The sequence below is a fragment of the Tenrec ecaudatus genome, chromosome 7, assembly GCF_050624435.1.
Source record: "Tenrec ecaudatus isolate mTenEca1 chromosome 7, mTenEca1.hap1, whole genome shotgun sequence".
NCBI classification, from domain to species: domain Eukaryota; kingdom Metazoa; phylum Chordata; class Mammalia; order Afrosoricida; family Tenrecidae; genus Tenrec; species Tenrec ecaudatus.
The window spans coordinates 41,868,087-41,890,836 of record NC_134536.1 but is presented as its reverse complement, the minus strand read 5'-3'; the positions used below and the strand labels follow the sequence as shown (position 1 = coordinate 41,890,836).

General features: G+C 44.2%; 1 protein-coding gene across 2 annotated transcripts in view; it reads right to left on the bottom strand.

The window, feature by feature from the left end:
• Window positions 1–16,726, bottom strand: part of PTPRK (protein tyrosine phosphatase receptor type K) — a 634,437-nt gene extending 617,711 nt beyond the window's left edge. For both annotated transcript variants that reach the window (XM_075554571.1, XM_075554572.1), the window contains exon 1: window positions 16,374–16,726. In XM_075554571.1, coding sequence (XP_075410686.1) covers window positions 16,374–16,473 — 100 coding nt within the window. In that variant the 5' untranslated portion in view covers window positions 16,474–16,726. The remainder of the gene's footprint in view (window positions 1–16,373) is intronic.
• Between the last annotated feature and the right edge of the window lie 6,024 nt (window positions 16,727–22,750).

The window sequence follows — 22,750 nt, the reverse complement described above, 5'->3', positions numbered from 1 at the left end:
TCTTGCATGTAGCCAGGTGATCAAAGACCCAGAACCAATTCTGTGAACTTTTTTTTTTAAGGTCCAAAGTTTTCTTGTTTTGAATATATTATCTAGCAGCCCCATCCCCTCCCTGTCTCCCACCCCTTGGAAACTCTTTTAATGCGAGAGGAAATGCATTTTTCAGTGATTTGGGGGGTCTTTCGTGACTGAAGCTAAATGTTTCAAGAACCTGCATTCTGGGGGGGGGCTGGGGTGGTGAGAGGGGAAGGCCCTGCATTCTAATTCTCCCAGTACCACCACTTTTACTAGTTTTCTGTTCTTAATTCTAAGACTGTGATTTCTAAGAATGAGTGTAAATTCATCTCTTATCTATGTAAACCTGAATTATATTCACCATAGTGCCTTTGTGGTCTTGTTACTGAGCTTATTGAGTTGATTCATTCCAGCCACCCTATTCTCGATGGAATACCAATTGATTGGGGGAGCTTCAACCAGCAGAGCCTCTATTGAGGGGCTCACCTGCTCACCTTGGAAGAAATTCCTAGTGTGTCCATCCCACAGGAAAGGCAATCCAACAGCATGTGGAAGTTCTCAAACAATATCGTTAATACACAAACTAGTAAAATTGTACTTAAGGTAATTCAAAAAGTGTCCTAGCCATGCAATGACAGGGAACTTTCAGAAATTCAAGTTCAAACCAGGAAAATATATATGCGGGCTATATCGTTGCTGATGTCAGAGGGATCTGGCTGAAAGCAGGGACTATCAGGGGAAAAAAAGTTTATTGGACTTTAACTGATTGTGCAAGGCACTGGACTATGTAGATTATTAAAATTATGGAGAACATTACAATAAATGGGATTCCAGAAATCTTTTTTATGCTTCTGCCAAAGTGAACATAGACTAAGAGGCAGTCATTCAAGCAGAACCAGAGAATACCGTATTGCTTAAAATCAGGAAAGGTATGTATCAGGGTTGTATTACCCCCCATATTTATGCAATCCATAAACCAATCAAATGATCTAAGATGGACTACAGGAAGAAGAATTTGGCACCACGAGAGGGGGAAGACAAGGGAGCAACCTGGAATGTGATCGTGAAGAGGACTTGAGATATTAAATAATGAACATCAAAGGCTATAGTCTTCAATGCAGGAAAAAACAAAACCCCAATAACTGGACCAGTAAATAACACGATGATAAATGTAGGCAATGTTGAAATAGAAATGTTGAAATTGAATTTTCCTTAGCTCCACAACAATGGTCCTGGAAACAACCACCGGGAAATCAAACGATGTGTTGTAGTTGGCAAAGATACTGCAAAAAGACTCTTTAAATTCCTAAAAAGCAAAAGGGCCACTTTGAGGGCAAGAATGTGACTGACCCAAAATGCACCTGCTTCACATGTGTGTGAAGGGTGAACAATGAATATGGAAGCCGTAGGAAGAATTGGTGCCTTTGAATTACTGTGCTAGCAAAGACTGTGGAGTATTCACTGTGCACTGCCAGAAATGGAACAAATGTATCTTGGAAGAAGTACAACCAATATGCCTCTTAAAAGCCAGGATGGTGAGGCTTAGCTGCGTGTATGCTGGACACGTTAACAGAAGGGACTGGCCTCTGGGAATAGACGTCATACTTGGTAAAGTAAGCAATGGGGCGGGGGGAGGAAGACCCTCCATGCAATCAATGTTCACAGTTGCTGCCACAAACGGACCCAAACACAGCAGCAATTGTGAGGAAGGCGTCAGACCGGGCACTGTTTCATTCTGTTGTACAAAGGGGCACTATGTGTCAGGACAAACTCAATAACACCTAACAACATTATCTACTCCCTCCTGGATTTATTTTTAAATAACAGATAATAGGTGAGGCATTTTAAAGGATAACAGCATGGAGTTGAATATTCTACAAACATCAGTTAGCTTAATCCAGTAGTGGTAAAAATAGTAATAAAAGCTAAGATGAATAATTTTTATTCACGTGACAGCCACTCTTTTAAACATTTTTACTCAATATTCCTCTCAACAAATATCCAGGATCACCACTTTTATCATCCCATCTTACTGATGTGTAAAATAATTCGGTCACATAGCAAGAGACCAGTATTCACCTTCAACCGAAGAATGAGCTCCTAGGCATATTACGCTACACAGTCCGTGTGTGGGCCCAGCAGTCTGTTGTAAAATGGGCACAAAATTTTAGTGACTTAACTAAAATGAAATTATTTTCCAAATAATTTCCAAATGTAGTTGAGGTTTATTTAATTTGGCGATTTTTGTTTTACATAGAGAAAGCTTGCTTGCTTGCTTAAAGAAAGCTCACTAGTATTTCTCTCAATTCACACACAGCTGGTTGTACGAGCTTCCTTAATACCTACAGACATTCTGAATCTCCATTTCCAGGTAGGGCAACTGGTATATTTAAATGTGAATAAGTCCTCTTGAAAATGAATGACTGAAGGTCCAGGCATGGAATTCCGAACTGCAGGTGCAGGACCAGTTTAAAACAATCAGGACCTGTTCTGATTCCCTGTTGACCTGACTTCCTTCCCTTCTGGGTTCCCACCTCTCAGGACACCAGGATGCAGGGGAGTCACAGCTTAGGGGGGAAGGGTGATCACAGTGCCGGGCAACAGAAGCAGTTGATAAGCAGCTATCATTGCGAGCGGGCTTCAATCCTGCTGCTATCTTATCCTTCATTATCCTCACGAATCATTGGTGTGTTTGCTTCCAATGCTGTGACTACTGGGTCCACCCACTGTGTGGACCGAGGACTATCAATCCTGATGACACAGATAGATGCTGCCCCAAAGCAAAGAATACCAGAAAGATGCTTACCTGTGTCGTATGGGCATCTAACTGTGTAGATCACACCCAATTATGGATGACACTGATAAGAATGAGAAATCCAGAAAATTATGTGCATGCAGAATCTGTACATGGATCAAAAAGTTGTCCTTTAAGCAGAACAAGGTTCAAAATTAGAAAAGGTGTTGGGCAGGGTTGTAGCCTTTCACCTGATTTCTTAACTGTGCATGCTGAACAAATAAGAAGAGAAGCCACAGTACATGTCCAAGAAGCGCAGTCTAAGGGTTAGAGGAAGATTCATTCACAACCTGCACTATGCCAAACCGTGCTGGGCCAAAGGAAGACAACCTGGAGCATTTATGGAAGCAGCTGTAGGTCACAGCAACGAGAATCTGCAGCCAACCACCAACCCCGCCACGTAAAGCACAGAAGGCGGTTCGTTGGTGCACATTTCCATACACTGTAGTCAATGAAACAGCCCCTCAGTCTTCCAGAGGCAGCAAAGCGACTGTGACCCTCCAGCAAACAAAGGGCCTAAGTCTCTCAGGTTCTGTTGACACTTCAGATTACTCAACATTGGGGAAATTCCACGAGCTGGAATTTTACTATCACTGTGGTAATTTTTACCTAAGTTTTTTTTTTTTTTTAAGGAGACAGGGGTAGGGTAGTCCTCAGCATTTTGTGTGTAGACTCAAGGTTCCAGACTGTCTGCTGAAGCACTGAAAGTATTCCAGGCAAGTTCTATAAAGTGAATCAGCAAATCTGAGGCAGGCTGAGTTTTCAGACTTGGACAGACACAGGGGTATGGACAGTTAAAAATCAACCCCAGGGGATTCACTTGTGAATCATTAGAAAATGGAACAGCACAAAGATTAAGAGAAAAAGAGGAAAAAATAGAACAAGTAGCAATCCTACACAGGGTTGCCCAGGCCACATATCTTTATGAGAGCAGACAGACTCGTTTTTCTCTGGCTGAGAGGCTGGTGGGTTTGAACTGCTTACCTTGCAGCTTGCAGTCCAATCAATGTGTATCCAACAGCATCACCAAGGCATTCTGCAAGGATTACCACTTCTCAAAAGTCACATACTCTTCTCCAAAGCAGGAGCCATACCCGACTGCCTTACTAGCCTCCCGAGGTCAACATAGTAGAGTAGAGTCACGAAGGTACAAGGAGCGGAAGAATAAGCCAAGGGATTCAGAGCTGAGTTGAGTATGCTATTAATGACCAGTCAAGCCAGCTCTATTGGCAAGAGCTTTATTGATCATTTTGTTATATTCAGCACAAAGGATGGTAGCTACCACCCAGTTGGACCCTGTCTCCAGAACCACACTGGCTTTCTTTATAATAAGACTTTCCCAAGCATGTCTTTGATAAGCAAAAGCACATGTATTTGCATTTTCACTCTAGCATTTTTACTTTTTGTTTACATTCCTAACAAAAATCCACTTTAAAAAAAGCTATCTTATGATACGTAAACAATTATAAAGCACGCGCAGATAGATACTCCTTTTGTTTAGGAAAATGCCTGACTGAGTGGCTAGAGCAATGATGAACATGACCCTTCACTGTGATGGCCCCATTTCAAAGACAGGAGATTGAGAAATCAAGCAGAAGACCTGTGTCCCCAAATCTCAGAGCCAGCAAAAGGCATAGTTAAGACTGATACACAGATCCTCCAATGACATGTCCAATGGTCTGTAAACCTCCAATGTCACATGAATCTCTGGGGAAGCTTGGCTCTCTTTGGGAAGCAGGTCACAGCCACCCTCTTCACCTTACATACTTGGATTCCCCAAGCACCTGAAAGGTGGATTTGGGTAAAGAGTCAAAACTGACTCAGCCAGATTGTTTGACAAATTCTCACAAATGTCATCATTCGCGAGTCCCAGTCACAAATGATAAAGACATTTTAAAAAAATGAAGGGAAAAAGTATTCTCAAAGTAGGCAATATAATTCACTCAGCTTTTTCAAGATAATAAACAAAGGTGTGTGAAAATATGCTTCCCCTGACAGAGCTGGAGCAGAAGTGAATCAGACCCCCACCCTCAACTGTGTTCCCCTCCTGGACGCCAGGCTCATGGCTTTGGACAGAGAAGAGCCATTATTGACCACAGACACACATAGGACTGCCCTAGAATCAAAGATGACACGGCCCTGCTCCTCAGTCGCCCCAGCATCCAGTCCCCCACCAGCTTACGTCTAACACAGGTCCCACGGCTCTCTCCTTCTGAGGGGAGGAGGCTGGAAAACAGCTGCCGCTGCTCTCCGCAGTACTCATCCTTTGATACCCACGGTGTTCCCCAGAACAACTCCGCTGAAAAGCCCCTGTTGTTCAACTGTGTGTGATAGTGCAGGCCGTGTGGATGAGAAATACAAAATTATAAAGGTCCACTTTCCCTGATGGGTTTTTCAAAATTCATTTCCAAAAAGGAAAGGGTTCATGAATGATATTTTTCAGTGTCAACCAGTATCATTTCCAACTCCCATCAATGAAGCATAAGCAAATGCACATGCAAACTCCTGTAGCTACCTGTGCATATACATAATTGGGCCACGACACTTGAAAACCAAGCAGCTAAGCAAAATGGTCTTTTATTCATAGACATATGAATTATAACATCTTATATTTGGATCAACATTCTAATCACAGCCAATCGTTAAATCGGGTTTGTTTTTGGAAGCATTGTCTTAGAAATTCAAATCAAAAACACAAATAAGAAAACTTTAAGTATTGTACATTACCATTAAGCAATATATAGGCATGTACACACATTTTAAAACAACAATGACCTAGAACTCAAAGTCCTGGGCTTGAGTTCAAGTTTTTCACATTATGACTCCATTCTAAGTGTATTTCTTATTACTTTCTAAGGTCTAGCTTAGCATTTTTAAAATCCTGTAACAGTTTCATCTTGAACTACCAATATTCTGAGGCAAACAGAATAAAATAATGAAAATCAGAAAATCCATGCTTTAATTAAGATTGCTCCCCCCACCCCCGGTTGGGGGCTATTACAACTCTTATCACAATTCATAGATCCATCCATGTGTCAAGCACATTTGTACATATATTGTCATCATCATTTTCAAAACATTCTCTTTCTACCTGAGCCCTTGGTAACAGCTCATTTAAAAAAAAAAAAAAGAGAGCGAAAACATCAGTAAAAGACACACTTCCTAGAGGAGTTGATTTGACTAACAGGTTTTCCGGATGTTACCACCAAGCAGAGGTCTGAAGTAGGAAACATCTGATGCAGCTTCCTTTCCACCCCACCTTCTTTCTTCTCCCTCACAAGGACATAAACCCACACAAAGGTGTTCACCAATTTTTCTTCGCTTTTATTGTTCAGGCTTCATTGTAACTTAATCTCAAGCAACCACACAGCTATCTTTCCAAAATTCACACTCTGCCCACTATCTTCTCACAAATGGTACTTTGGGATCCATAGCCTCCCCTCTTCCACCAATTCCTGTGACCTGAGTAAGGATGTAAGGCTGGGTGCAGAACCATGGGCTAAGCGGATCAGCACACTTACTTCCCCTTGACCAGAGCCATGGATGCACGGACCGGAATGACAACTTCCTGAACCCACTCAGAGTGGATTCCAGGTTCTTTTCAGTTACAACCAGAAAACCAATGTACATTTTCCTGACGAACTCAAGCCTGTGAGCTGCCACAGCCAACTGACCTTTATTTGGAGTGGAAGAAGGAAGCTCCTGGAAGACCCAGGGCGAAGATGACCAAGCTCAGATAACCCAATGGCATTATGTGAACTCCTAAATCAAGATCCCCCTGAATTGTCAGTAGAGATAATAAATCTTCTTTTGTTGCAATCAGTCCAGGTTGCATTTCTGCCACTAGGACACACACACACACACACACACCTAAAAATAAATTTTGATTGCTACACGTGTGTACACATTCAATACTGGATCTTGACTCGACTAGTTCCTCACACTGTCCCTCTGAGTGGGTTATTACTTAATCTCTCCAGGACGCAGTGCGTAAAATTATGCTAATCTTAAAATGTTGCTCGAATGATTTTAAATCGTGTAAATCACTCATCGTCAAGCTTGGCAGGTCACAGGCAATCAGTAAATGGCAGATGAGGGAACATGGACAGCCCGGAGAAGGAACACATGTACAGCCAGCATGCTCCTTAGAAGTGAGAACGTTTAGATTCGGTCCCACTTCCTTTGGACATGTCAGCAATGGGACCAGTCCCTGGAGGAGGACGTGATGGATGGCAAAACAGAGGGTCAGACACAAAGAGGAAGGCTCTCAACGAGATGGTCCGGCACCGTGGCTGCCACAGTGGTTTCCCACATAACAACCTCTGTGCGGACCGTATAGGGACAGGTTGGACTTCTGTCTGTCACACGTACAGTCACTCTGGATTGGAATCATCTTGATGGCACCTTACGGCAACGTGCTTTTTGCAACCGCTGTGAGAAAATCTCCCCTCCAACCAACACGTGCAGGAAGAGACTAAGGATTGCTAGAAAAATAAAAGTAGAACTAGTCCAAAGGGCAAGTCCTAAGTTTGGAATAAAATTAGGAAAAATGGGGAATCGGGGCCTTCAGACTCTACATTTCTGCAGCAGGCGTGACAGTTCCTTTCAAAGTTTCTCCATCCCTAGGCTCCTACAGCTCTTGTCCTTCTCCAATGACAGCAACAGTGCTTACACAAGCACACATGCAAACACTGACTTGTCTGTATTAACACAACCACTCTATTTTATGTATTTCAGACAACACAGATTAAAGCAGACTTTCATTTACCATTTCACAAATATAGATTCACCAGTTCCCCATATAATAATATAGCCAGTTATTATGGATTAACATCAATTTGTGCCCACCCTCTTGTTTTTCCTTAGTCTCTGCACTAAACATGTTATTGGTCCTGGATTTTCTGAATCACTCGTGAATGGCAGAAACAAACAGAGCAGTTGTGATTTAGCCAGAGACGTCCCTGTTGCAACAGGCAGAACAAGTAGGCACATTTAGAACAGAAAATGAATAACAAAAACACACTTACAGCCTCATTAATAAGAAGGCAATTCGGTCTACTGGGAAAATTCATTTCCTAAAAGAATGCTAAAGCTGCTATAAAATGCAAGTAAAATTGTGTTTTGACATGAGTAGTGTACACTGTCTATTACATCATAATTTTTCTCTTGAGAAAACTGACAAGAATCTCTGTTCTTAAATATGAGTACAAAAGATAGTAAAAAGAATGCCTGTGATATTTAATGAATTCTACTGACTAACTCCCATTCATTAAATTTGACTGTCCTATAAATGAGCTCCTTGTTACATCGATCCTTAGAAGAAAGAGAATTGTAAAGCGAGGGACTTGTTACTAGTAATGTCAGAGGGAGCACTACATATTCCCTGTAACCATAGAACACTGTGGTAAATGAAAATGATTTGTATATCTTATGCTAGGATCCTTACATAGTAAGTTCCCCTTCAAAGCCCTTACACAAAGTCACTAATAATTAACTTATTTGCTCTCATTTTTATCCCCAGTGTTAAAATATTTCCTGAAAACTATCCGAGTTTCTTTTTAAAAATTTTACAGCATTTTTATATTGATGTGCCTGAACTGTTAAATTATAATCAAGTAAATATTGACCTAAGTCTTGTTCCGGGGAAATGTATTGCCTGTTCCAATTGATCCTTTCACACATGTCTATGATTCTGCAGCGAAGTGCATGAAATGGGCATTAACTTTTCCAGTGAAGCTCTTCTTGTTCTATGACATTATTTTTCAAAATTCAATTCTCAAGCATACCACCTGGTAATTTTTAAAATACAATCTGGTTGAGTTAAGTCTACATGGAAGCCAGATAGATAGGCTGCATTTCCCACATGTTCCCAAGTGGGGCTGATGCTGCTGGTCTGTGGATCCCAAATGAACCAGCACAATCCTAGAAGCGGTGCAACTGGAGAATCCAATGCTTACTAAGCAAGCCAGCCACCACCTCCGGGTGAGCAGCGCAAACCCCAGAATCCTCTCTAGAACTTGCTGACTGACCAAAGGCGAATCCCATCGAGGAGCTGGAGTCAGTCTGCTACTTGGGCAGCTGTTAGACCACCCCACCACCCAACGCAGATGAAGGGAATTTCTGTAGCTAGTCAGCTGCTGCCTTGGGCAGGGTTTGGGAAACCAGCCTATGAGCAGCTGGTAAGCACTGGGCTGCATTGGGAAGGGTCTATAAAAATAGATACCAATTTTGAGGAAGATTTTCTTATGCTGTTGAAATGTAGCACAGTACTGCAAATACAGTTCAGCCCTCAGTCCCTCACTGCCATTGAGTTGATTCCAACTGACAGCAGCCTTTTAGGAGAAGGTAGAACTGCCCCTGTGAGTTTCCAAGACAGTAACTCTTCATGAGAATGGAAAGCACTGCCTTTCTCCAGCAGAGGAGTTGGTGGTTTCGAACTGCTGGCCTTGAAGTTAGAAGTCCAACGTGTAGCCACTATGCAGCCAGGGATCCTAAGATAATATATACTTTCAGTTATTTTCTCATTAAAATACAGCAGAATAGTAATGCTAACCACAAGGCCGACAGTTCAAACCCATCAGTCGCTCCTCAGGCGAAAGATGAGACAGACTATCTGCTCCCATAAGGATTTGTAGTCTCAGAAATCGTACAGAAAGGCTGCCTGTTGCTCAGAAATGATGCAGTGGCAGTGAGCTTTTGGTCTAGAGTATATTCATGCATAAAATAATATATAGTATATAATTCATATATTACCCACTTTGTTTCTCCAGCTATGAAATTGAGAAACTAATAATTGTGCATTTTCAATATTCCTTAAAAGAACCCATTCTATGTATGGGAGCCCATCTGTGGATGCCCTTAGCTCCTGTCTAGCTTGATCCACTGCATTAAGAAGTGCTATCAATGTCAATACATGCGGCACCCTGCGGCTTAGATTCAAGCAGATGCTATTTTCTCTGGCCTGACTTCTAACTCAGCTCCGGTTACCTGAGCTGTTCTAAAAGGGCTCCTGTTGGCGAACTGCGCCAACACTGCTCAATCCCTCTCTCTCTTCTACCAACCGAGCTCTACAATCATACACAGGGGAAACATGGATTATTTCATTTAAGACTACTTAATTGGCTACTAAAACAAGTGTAAGTGACAAAGTAAGTCGCTTGTAATTCTTATGGATGAGCAGCACACAGGGGAGAATGCCAGAAATTCAACGCAGAGTGAAGAGCTGGCAAAGTGCCACCGCAGGATGACTGCGGTCCTCCCAGCCCAGGCCAAGGTTTTCCCAGGACGTCAATCATTGGAACAACCTCAGAACACCAAGCCCAGGGTTGTGTGTGCATTTCGTTATGTAAATTGAGTATTTATTGCTAAAATATTAACTGTCAATCAAAACAATTCCCTCAGTTTGATCAAGAATACTGAAATAAATATAATCCCCACAACAGGCTCTTCACGGAAATTTGTAAACTATGTAAACCTCTGTTTCATTAAGAAACTATTTCACAAAACACATTTCCACTGTGCATCTAAATGTGTTTGAAAAACATTGATCTTCAGAGTTCATACTGAAGTCCGCTACTCAATCACAAAAATAATTTTAAAACTGTCAAAGTACAGAGATCTATGTAGACTTCGTGTCCTATCTTGGGTACTATTGTTCTCAAAAGCTCTATCCCCATTTATGGAAAGCAACTACAAGCCTGTCCCTCCATTGGACATATCCACTGGCTTCAAAAAGTTAATGGTAAAATGGAATTAAGAAATAATGTAAAATCTCCACTAACTTTGGAAGTTCCCTCATCTAAGCACATAAACAATCTGTGGTGTAAAAATATTATTTTATGAATATAAGCATCAGGCTTTTGGTTTTAAGTGAAACAAAAATTAGCACGATTGATATATTCTCCAATTATTTTGTTATCAAATGTCATTCTAAGAAATATCATGAATTGATGGAGCACCATTATTCAGCAACTGTGACAATCAGCATGAGTTTTGAGTTTTGATGGGAAAAAACAAGTCATGCTCAAAAGGAATTAAAGCCTTTTGAGGCAAAGTGAAGCATATTTAATAAAGGAATACAAACCAGATACATATAATCAAAGGGTATAGTCTGAAAGGAATTCTTACATCCATGGGGGGAGGGGGGTAAATAAATGCATTTGGATAAAAGCAAAGTCTGATCCAATAAACAAGTCAAGAAGATAATGTTTGCCTTCTTCAGAAAATTATGTAAAAGATCACACACATACACACACACACGTCATGAACCCAGCATCCTTTTCTTTGTTTTGTCTTCAAGAACAATCTGAACAAACTCCCTTGATGTTTTTGGCTCTCAGTCTTCCAGCATGTCTCTTCCTGCCCTCCCTAAAGGGCAAGTTGGGGAAATGGGGCAAGCCCAGGGCAGATGAAGAGCGCATTTTCCACCCCTCAGGCAGCAGGTCGATCCATATTTAATATGATTTACAACAAATCTTTCAAAGCCCCTCCAGCAGGCACAATACACGGGACCTCAAAAGTAGTTCTCAGACAAGAGTGCAGTTTCTCTGTTTAGGGTTATAGTGCATGACTTAAATATTCTTTGAAAAGACATAAAACAAGGACCTGTGACAAATTGCCATTTGTAGAAAGGCAAACTTTGGAGGGAGGATTCACATTAGCCCCAGGTAGTGGGTGAGTCGGAGTTCCAGTTTTGAAGAAAATGTCCAGAAACAATAGCCATCCGGCAAAAACAAAAAGGTTGTGATTCAGAGGCTCTCCGCATGCGAGGCTTTGTTGTTGTTAGACGGGAGTGTGTTTGGGAGGCAGCGTGGGATGGGACAGGATGGCAAAGGGGTTGATTTATTTTTCAAATTCACATTTATGAACACAAAGAGGGGAGCTGTCAGCAGCACACATGTCAGTGTCCAACTAGCAGTCAGACCTGCCTCTGCTCGTCTGGCTGGGACAGACACTGAATGACATCTTGCAATCCAGCCACAGAATCAGATAACGGATACGAGGGAGAAGAAAAAAGAAAAAAATACAGACAACCCTGAAAAATGTCCAGTTAGGCATCATCACTTGATTAGGAATTGGGGATTTTAATGAATAGATGAACTGTGAGATATTTGGCCAATCAAAACTAGAAAATTTAAAGGCAAGCCATAAAATATGTAGCCCCTTGTTCATCTCCCTTTGACAAAAACAAAACAAACAACAAAACCAAAACAAACAACAAAAAGCCCATTGCTACAGTCCCTTCTGACTCTGAGCACCTCTATGGCTTCTTGCTATAAGCACCCTAAAGGGGTGCCAAGGCTGTCTCTCTTTACAGAAGCAGACTGCCACATCTTCCCCGAATGGGCCACTGATTCCGTTAGTAGTTGAGCACTGTCACCACGGCTCATGTATGTTATCTGCCTCTCAAAATAAAAGAAGCCAAACTGAAGGTCATCAAGTTGATTTGGACGGACGCTTAACAACCCCAGAGAAGAGTCCTTGTAAGTTTCCCAGAATATAACTGGGAAGTAGCGAGCCTCATCTTTTCTTCACAAGATACCGTCCTCCAAAAACCAAGCTCACTGCCATGAGTCAATTCCAACTCAAAGCAGCCCGATAAGACAAAGTAGAATGGCCCCTGAGGGGTTCCAAGAGGGTCTCACTCTTTATGGGAGTAGCAAGTGTTATCTGTCTACTGGTCTTAAATGTAAGAGAAATTAATTGAGCATATAGTGACAGCAAGAGCTCAGACACTCAGCAATGGCACGGCTTAGGGGAGTTGCAAGGACCTAAAAGACACAGCAGAGTGCCTATTTCCAGCCTGGCAAGCCAGGAACTACATCCAAAATATATCCAGGCTCTCAGCTGCACTGAGGCCCACATCCTACTAGAGAGACAATAGTCCCTCTCTAGGCCAGTGGTAAGACTGCAACGCAAAAGCTGCTTGTTGTTTTCTACATACACTGAGATGGGGAAGCTGAACAACCAGCAGTTAAACAGCTTTAGAAGTCGACTGAAAATATGGTTTCTTCTATAAATAGAAACTCAGACATGTTAATACGCTCCTTCAGTTACACCTCAAGTAACAATTTATATAAGGTAAGTCATTAAAAAATTAACAGGATAATGTCTATCAGTGGGTTGAGAAAATTATGGTCTGGCCAATGTAGGATGGCTCTCTTTCAGAAGATTAAAATGAGTTAACAGAACACTGTACCGCAAAACAAAAATCCTGCAAGATCCGTAGTCACCAGGGAGAGAGTGTGAACACAGGAAGGGAACGAGCTGAAGCTAAAGCAGCTCCAACCACCGTCGTGTGTGAGGATTACTGTCCAGGTAGCTACAAAATGCTTCCAAATGTACGGTACCCACGCACACGGACCATTACAATGGATCCTTGTAACGCCCATGAGGAAATGTCACAATAGGCACTGCCACTCCCGTTTTACAGAGGAGAACACTGAGCGTCCAAGTCCCAGTACATAGGAAGCTAAGACCAGGTGCGCTACACACCGAGGCGAGCTCGACCGTCCGTCACAAGATAGCCGTCAGCCTGCCTTCGTGCATCCCTCGCTGTGAGGAGTCATTCTAAGTGAGAGATTAACTGCAAAGACAAAAGTTAAATGGGAGGTTCTGGTTTTAAGGAAGCTCACCTTGCATCACGGTTATTTATACTTTAGCACAAAAGCTAAAAGGGGAGAAAACACAATGATGAAAACAAACAACTTTACATTTTGGGTTTGAAACAACACAACCCGGATGCACAAAAGAGCTTCAAAAAGTTCTTGGGAAGATGCCATTATGTCCACTAGAATGAACAGATATTGGCATTTTCCCATGAACTTTTTGAAGCCGCCTGGTATGGAGCATGTTTCGAATATCCCATCATCTTGTTTTGAAAAATGTGTCTGTGAATCGTGCTGTTTAGGAACTCTATGATCTATGAAAGTGGTGACTTGGTCTCACAAGGGGTGCAGGCTACAGGAGATGGCCAACACACAAGAGGAAGAACCCCAGGAGATGGGCTGCACCAATGTGCTCAAACATAACAATTGGGAGGGTGGGGCAGGACCAGGCGCTGTATCCTACAATTATTCACAGGGTTGCCACGTGAAGAAGCTGACTTGGCAGCACCTAACAACCATACAACAACAACAGATGTGACTTCACACACATTTAACAGGCTATTTTAAAATTCTGTACATGAACCTTATTTTAAGCTTTCGAGGTATTTTTTATTTAAAATCCTCCACAGAAATAAAGAGTTCTTTGTTCAATGCAGAGTAAAAGAAAAACATTGAGAAAGAATGCACCTCCAATCTTTGGGTCAATGTCTGCACAAATCTGGCGAGCAGAGGCGTTGGGGACAGTAGAACACTGAACGATATAACACAGGCTGGAAGAAAAGTGTTTGCAAAGACAAACATCCAATTACTAGAGAAACGTAGACCCACAGTCAGACTTCAAACACTGAGGGCACACTGCCTTTGTTGGGGGCTTTGTTGCAAACCCTCAGTGGCAAGATGTGACTGCAGTCCTGGGGCAACTGCGTGTAGTAGGGCTGCGCATATTTGAAATGCACATTAACTGTGGCATCTAGTCAAAGGTTATGCTTCTGTCACTAAAGAAAAGCCAGGCAGATTTACTTACAGTTCTTGGAGCCCTATGTCTAAGAATACAATTCAGTTCCTCAACTGAGATAAGTGAACTCCAAGGAAGAAATGTGGAGGAAATGTAGCATTCCCTTGTTCAGTAACGAGTAAATAACCTTTGGGAAAAAAAAGTTTCTACACGGCCGAAAACATGTCCACCCGCTGCTGAAACATTAACAGTTGCAACTCTTGAATACATGTAAATGTAATCATGCAACCAGTAGAGTTCAAACTTTCAATTACAAACTACATGGCTTTCCAAGCGTCGGCTCTCTGCAGTGACAGACATTGTGCAGAAATCAATACTCTCTCCAACTTGCCTGCCTATGAGGCCTTAACATCAAGCACGGTTCCAATGCCAACGGGCATTCCATGTCACAGATCGTGTAGTCATGCTTGGTCCGCAGAGAATGAAATCAAGCGCCGGGTCCTACAGGAGCGGACCTCTGCATACCGCGCCTACATAAGGGCCAGTACAAGGCTTTGCCTCCCCGCGCTGTATGTTTCATAATCCCAGTGCACACACTAGCTGCTACCTGAGCCTGTTGCCTAACTCCTTTGATGGTTCTAAATTGGCTAGAGAGAACGGAAGGGAAATAAACCATTACTCCGGAAAAACAACAATGTGAGTTTATTTGCTGGGCACCAAGCAGCCACCACAAGAAAAGCCACTGGCAAGTACAAAGAAAGTTCGCGCTCGGTGGCCTCAGCTAAGAGCGCGGGCGTCGCTTTCCCGTCAAATCCTCCAGCCCCGTCGCCCACTTGTGGGCTCCCTCCATCTGCACCGAGACCCAGCCCGGCAGATTCGCTCGCTCGCCGGCCAATCGGAGCTGGGTGGACCGGCCCGAAAAGTTGAGAGGACGGGTCAGAAGCAGACCGGCGCCGGGAGCCCGCTCCCCAGCGTGCACCTGGTGAAACTTCAGAGCCCCCAGAGGAGAGAGAGAAGGAAGCAGCCGCCCTCGGGAAGGCAAACAAAACTGGGAGGCAGCAGAGGAGCGAGCTGCGGGAGCCGGGGTTCCCGGACGTCTCCGCGAGGCTTTGCCTAAAGCCCAAGGGGCTAATGGTCGAGGCCGCATCACATTATTTTTTTAGGCGGTGAGGGGGCTTCTCCTGGGAGGGCGCAATCGCTTGCAGCCGCCATCAGCCGGCTGGCTCCAGGAATACTTGGGACCCCTTCGCGATCGCTTTGCCCAAAGGCGCGGGCTCTCCCTGAGGATCAGGATTCCCCGAGCTTCGAATCCTGCTTCCAAACATCTCACAGGCTCCGCCAGCACAATCGGGACACGCTCCAAGCAAAGCCCCAAGTCACCGGACAAGTCCAGTAACAACCCAGCGCTGGAGGCGGAGGGCGGTGGGGGAGGGACAGGGAAGTAGTGGGACAATAATAGAGGGAGGGCTAGTCTCAGGACAAAAAGCACCTGGCAGAGCGCGCCGACCGGGGTCAATCCCTTCGAATCTCCACATTGCAGGCAATGGCTTCCCGGGGAATTTTTTTTCTTTTCTTTCTTTTTTAAACACTAGTAGCAACAAGCCCGAACCAGGAGCAACAAAGTGGCTGTCCCCAGAGTCCTAACTTCTTTTCCTCTCCTCGCTAAGCCAGGGCCGTACTACGCTGGGCGCCGAGGCTGCCAATCCCCCCAGGCAAAGCTAGGTCTCTCCCCACACAGTCGCCCCGCGCCCCGAGCGAGCCGCACGGCCGCGAACAATGGGGCGCCGAGACCAAAGTTACCTGTCCCCGCGGCGGGAGCCCAGGTCGGTGGCCCGGGTCCCACCTGACACAAACTCGGGGACCTCTCGCTATCCAGTCCATCCCGGACCCACGAAAACCCCCTGCAAACGATCGCCCCCGGGCTCTGGCGTGCAGCCCGGTGACTCCTGGCGAGCGCCGGACCTTCCTCGGCGCCCCGGGCGCCCTCCCGGCCGCCACTCACCTGCGGAGAACTGGCCTTGGGCAGACCCCAGGAGCGGCCACGGGCAGAGGAGCCAGAGCGCCACAAAAGCAGGCAGCGCCGCCGCCGCCGCCGTATCCATGCCGAGTTTGGGAGAAGTTTCAAGCAGCTTTGCAAAGAGCTGGCCGCGGGGATCGAGGCGAAATCCACCGCAGAGGGGCGGCCGGACCGCGCGGGCCAAGAGCTGGGAGTCCGCAGCCCCCCGGCGACGCTTTCCTCTCCTCGGCCGGCGCCGGACTACCTCTGGGGCGCAAGCGTCGCCCGCACGGGCGGCCGGCCACGGCGGCAGCTCTCCATGCGCGGCGGAGACTGCTCCCGGTAGCCCAGAGTTACTTTGCTCGCGGAGGGGAGGGGCGCCGAGGGGCGGGGCAGGGAGGGGCGGACCCGGGGTGACGTAGCCCCGCGGCTCCCCGCACTTCTCAGGAATGTGAGCTCGCTCCGCCGCCGCCGCCGCCGCCTCCTGCCGGAGAGACGCGCGCCAGCCCGGCCGCGCGCCCGCGCCCCGCGCCGCCTTTGTTCCCCGCCAGCCGGGTCAAGACTCGGGCATCGAGAGCGGGAAAGGCGGCCGGGCGCTTGGGGCGCACCGCGGACCGGTGGGAAGACCGCCGCGGCTCCCGGCGAGGCACCCGGGGGTGAAAGCCCCGGCGGTGGGATCCCGCCGGCGCAGCTGCCGAGCGGCGGAAGGGGGAATTGAGCAGCGCCCTGAAAACACTAGCGCCACGGCAAAACTTACTGTTTCTTGTTTAGGGGATAAGGGATACGACACCTTCCCCACCCCCAGTGAAAATGTATAGTTCCTCATCCATATCATAAATAGAACTTGAGTAGAAAATAAACGTTCAGTAACTTTCCAATGTGCACAGCTGGCAGGTCTCCTTTCTGGTTTATTTTGTCATTTGCCAAATGTTTGAATTCACTCTGCCTCGCTGGCTTTGCTTGTTTTGAAATCTTCAGGCCTTTTCCCACCTCGGCCCCCAACTACGAACTGGCCTCCGCTCCGTGCCCCTACCCAAGGCGGAGATCCGGAAGGCTGGGGACGGTCGCCGTGGTGTTGCTGTGGCTGTAATTTCTAATAGCTGTTTAAGACATTTAGGAAAAAAAATTGACACCGACGATGAAATCAGCCCGGGATGACTGATCTCGAAGGAGGAGACTAACGAAACCCTAGGACAGTCACGTCCTGGTGGTGCAGTGGTTAAGCGCTGAAAAGCACCTGGTGGTGCAGTGGTTAAGCGCTGCAAACTGAAAAGATTTACAGCTTTGGAAACCTCATGGAGCAGTTCTGCTGCGCCTACGAGGGTCACATGGGGCCCGGGTCCACTCCCGGGCGTTGTTGTGGGCTGGGTTTGGTTAGAAGAGTTGAGTGTTTACCGTTTGTTATTTCTGAAGCAACTTAAAGTGATCTCACCATATGCCATCCTCACTTGCTCCTTGTGACAAGACTTTATGGTGCATAATTCATTCATTTTTGGAAAAATATCAAACATAAAAGGGATGACATCTGAATAAATACTATAATCAGTTTTTTTAGAGTTTTGATCTCCTGTGTACAATCCCTAAAACAATAGGGTCTATTGATTGACATCTGCCAGTTATCTAGCTATTGCCTTTGTGTCTAAGACAATGTGAAATTCAAAACAATAACATTGACATAATGTACCAAGCCACATGCTGTTTGTTCCTTTATTCGTATTACATATGTGTGTCGTATATGTACATATAAATGCAAAATTTATGCCAAGGCCTGGAAAAATAAATTCGTGTGTGTATAATCAAGAAGGAAAATAGTTTTTTCTTTAATTTCGTAGGAATAATTTAAGTACACAAGAGTTTAAGTCTCCTAACTGGCTCATTACTACACTAACTAGCCCAAAACTTGTCAATTCAGTTCAGCATACTTATCTTAATCCTGCCTTGGGGTGCAATGTAGAATTCTTAAAAGCATATTTGCCTTTTAGAGATGGCAAGCATGCATCACCACCAATCCTATTTCCTTGAATGACATTACTAGGTCCTAGATTACAAAAAAAAGGACATATATTTTCCTTTTGAAGGACATAACAGAACTTATACTACTTCAGCTGTCCTTTGATCCATGCAAGCACAAGGAAGAACATGGCTAGTGTGAGTTCATTGAAATGCCAAGGGAGGCAACTTGTTTAAAGATAAACATATGGTGCTCAAAGTACACATAGTTCTTAACTGGCCCATTCAGGAGTCAACTGATAGAAAATCAATTTCACTTTCTCTACCATGGAAGTAACAACTGTAACAGGTAATGTTTAGAGAATACTTTAAAGGTGCTAGATACTGCCCAGTTATACAATGTCTCAGTGTGCTCAGACAATACAATCCCAATGATATAATTAATTACTAGTCCCATTTCACAAATGAGGAATGGAAGCTAGAGCCCATATATTGGCAAGACATAATAGTATCACAATGAAAACCCGGAGGTAGAAGGGGGCAGAGGAGGGGCAGCATGGGGAAAGGAAACATTAATAGACAAATTGGCAAACCAACAAAGAAGACTCCTCACTAAAATACAAATAAGTATAATAAAACTTGTAGGTAAGTAAATCAGTCTTAAATGTGAAACAGAACTCAGAATTATAACAACCAGCCTTCCTGATCTGCTAGAGATGAGTGGATCCCCCTCTCTCCCAAGAAAATGGCCTTCAGGCACCCTTCAGTCCTAGAATTAACCTTAACCCCTCATCTTTCAGCGGAACATGAGACTGGCCTACAAGGTAAACAATAACATCCTTAGAACCATCAGAGATCAAAAGGGCAGCATCTGTTTTCAGAGGAAGGGAGAGGAAAGAAGGCTTGATGGAACCAGTAAACACAGGAAAGAAGTGGCATGTGGCAAAATTGTGAGGATCGGAAGCAATCTCACAATACAATATGTTTCTGAATTGTTCAATGGAAACCCAAATTTAACCACATGGGCAAACGTTCTCCCTCAACACAATAAAAACATAAAAAATAAAATAATTTTAAGTGACTCAGTTCTTTGTCCTAGCTGTCAGTGACTAAGGCTGACCACTCAATTCACTGCCATAGCATCAAAATAGACTGACAACACTATAGGGTACAGTAGACCTGCCCCACTGGGTTTCCAAGAGAGTAACTCTTTACTTTAGTTGACAGCCAGTCTGCTGTGAAGATGTGGGTGTTTTCAGCTGGTGACCTGGCAGGGAGCAGCCCAACCGGTAACCCATTACACCACCAAGACTCCTCATGCTGACCACACTGGATTGAAACCATTTGAGTAGGGCCCATATATGTTCTCCATCTAAACCAAAGCACCAAACGGCCACCAAATTGGTTCAAACTCATAGCCTGAAAATCAACCATAACTAGACAAACACAGAGAAAAGCCTCGAGAAGAAAAAAAAGCAGAAAATATTAAAAACTAAAACAACTTTAAAATGGGTCACAAAGGAGCTTAAATGATAGTGTGCTACATTTTAACCTAACGACATCTGCCATAAACGACTTTATGATGCTCTCTCTCTGATAGCAGCACTATTCACGTTCCCTCAACGAGGGTCAGAGAGAATTTACAAAGGCATCAGTCCTGTGGAGACCCTGCAAATAGATTTTTGAGCTACTGCTGTCATTCATCGCCTTATGCAAAGGGAGTAGTCATAATTTAAGCTTTGATGTGCTCGCTTCAGCAGCACATATACTAAAATGAAAGCTTTGATACCATTAGCTCGTTCAGATTTAAATTTCGTTACTTACCATGCTTGGATCACACATACTGGTGTGCTTCTCCCATGGGGACTCATTGGACACCTCATTGAGATGGGTGCTTGTTTCGAGACAAGACTCCAGACTATATTCTTTCTGATAGCCAGGCATCATCTAGTTTCTTCACCACACTTTACTCTGGAACCGATGTCTTCAGGGACCTCTTTCTGAAGGAGAACAACTTCTTATGGCACACAGGGTGTCTGCAGGAAAGAAGGAGAAATGGATGGCTGGAAATTCAAGCAAATAAGCATGAATATAATAGAGTTGTTAGGTACCATTGAGTCAGTTTTGACTCACTGTAACCTTATATTCAACAGAAGAAAACACCACCCGATTTTGTGCCATCTTCACAATTGTTCTTATGCTTGAGCCCATTGGTGCAAACCAGTCAGTCCATCTTGTCGAAGGACTTCCTTTTCCTTTCCTACCCATCTCCTTTACCAAGCATGATGTCCATTTCCAAGCAAGAAAAAGTCTCCACATCCTTCTCTCGAACGCAGTAGTTCTCAACCTTCCCAATGCCATGACCCTTTCATACAGTTCCTCATGTTGCAGTGACCATAAACTTATTTTTGTTGCTACTTCAGAGCTGTCATTTTGCTACTGTTATGAATGGGGCGACCCCTGTGAAAGGGCCGTTCTACCCCCAAAGGGGTCGCAACCCTCAGGTTGGGAATCGCTGCTCTAAGGAGTTTTCTGGCTATACTTCTTGCAGTACAGACAGAGCTGTTCTTGTGACCATCCGTGGCTCTGTCGACATTCTTCACCAGCCCCAGGATCAAACGCAGGGATTCTTCTTTGATCTTCCTTATTTGGTGTCCAACTTTCACACATATATGAGGCACCTGAAAAGGAGGCACCTTGGCTCAGGTCCTGATTCCTCAAAGGGACATTCTTGCTTTTCTTCTCTTTAAATAGATCGTTCTCAGTAGATTGGCCCAATGCAATGCATCGTTTGATCTCTTGACTGCTGCTTCCGTGAGCATTGATTGTGGATCCAAAAAACACAGAAGCCTTAACAACTTCAATCTTTTCTCAAAATGAGAAGAAACAGCTGAAGACATCTATTAAGGACTGGAAAATGGAATGTACAAAGTCAGAATCCATGAAAATTGGAAATCATCAAAAGTGAAATGGAACACATAAGATTAAATTCTAGTTATTGGTGAGATGAAATGGACTGATATTGGCCAATTTGTACCAGAAAACCATATGCTCCCAATGAGAGATACAAGGAGAATGGCCTAAAATTCATAGTCAAAAAGGATATTTCAGAGGGTAAGAGGAAGATGGGGGAAGGAGGAGAAGAAGGAGGAATCGATCACAATGATGACACATAATCTCTAGCCCCCCCAACCCACCCCAGGCCTGTCCAGAGGGATGAACAATAGAAACATAGGCAAAGGGACATGAAAACAATAATAATTTATCAAGGGGTCATGAGGGTGAGGTGGGGGTGGGAGAGGAAAAAATAGGAACTGACACCAAAGGGTCAAATAGAAATGTTTAGAAAATGATGATGGCAACATATGTACAAATATGCTTTATACAATTCATGTATGGAATGTTATAAGAGCTGTAAGAGCCCTAATAAAATTATTTATATATATATATAGACATTTCGAGGTCTATATTAAAGTACAATGCTATCTGTGATAGGACAATATCTATCTGAATACAAGAAAATCCAGTCAATAAACTAGAGTAGATATAGGATAGTAAACATTCCTATGTGCCATTTTTTATTTATTTTCCTCCCTTTCTTTATCCTTCGCTTGCTTTCTCTCACTCTCACCTGTTCTCTCTGAAAGATTGTTGAACATATGAAAACCAAAGGCACCTTAGGTGACAGGAAGAAACCTCTGAAAATGTCCCTTAGAGCCAAATGGGGGAAACGTCCCCCGAGGGGCAGAACAACCTGCTCCTGCCCCAGCCTGGTCCTGACCCACTGCCATAGCTGCCCTGTTTCTCCTGACCCAGTTCCTGACAGCTGCTCCCCTCTTCCACTGCCCACAGTGAGATGCTCCTCTCCACCCACTCCACCTCTGCCTGTACTGTTGAGTCAGAAGGAATAACAAGTTACTGGGTGAAAAGTAACCCCAACCCCAGTGACCCTCCCCCTGTGGTGCCAATAATGCTGTCAGTGATATATAGTATCCATATGACTTCAAAAAAGACCAATTAATAGGACAATCTTAATATTTATACACCAGATACTGATGCCAAGGATGAAGAAATTAGGATGTTTACCAACTTCTACAGCCTGAAATTGATCAAATATGAAATCAAGATACATGGATAATTGTCAGTAATTGGAATTTAAAAATTTAGAAACAAAGGCAAGCATTGATTGTTGGGATACATGGTCTTGAGGATAGAAATGAAGCTGGAAATCACATTGTGTTAGATGGGATTGATCAAGAAGTAATTATGAATCAACAATACATCCCAGCCCAGATCAAGTCTATAAGTTCAATATTAACCCATAAGTCTGATATTAGCCCTTCAATTTCTCTTCAGACTCATGCAGCACATGCAATGATGCCAAATGCAGGAAGATCACAGGCTGGTGGGTGGAAAGTCTTGTGGGTCCAATG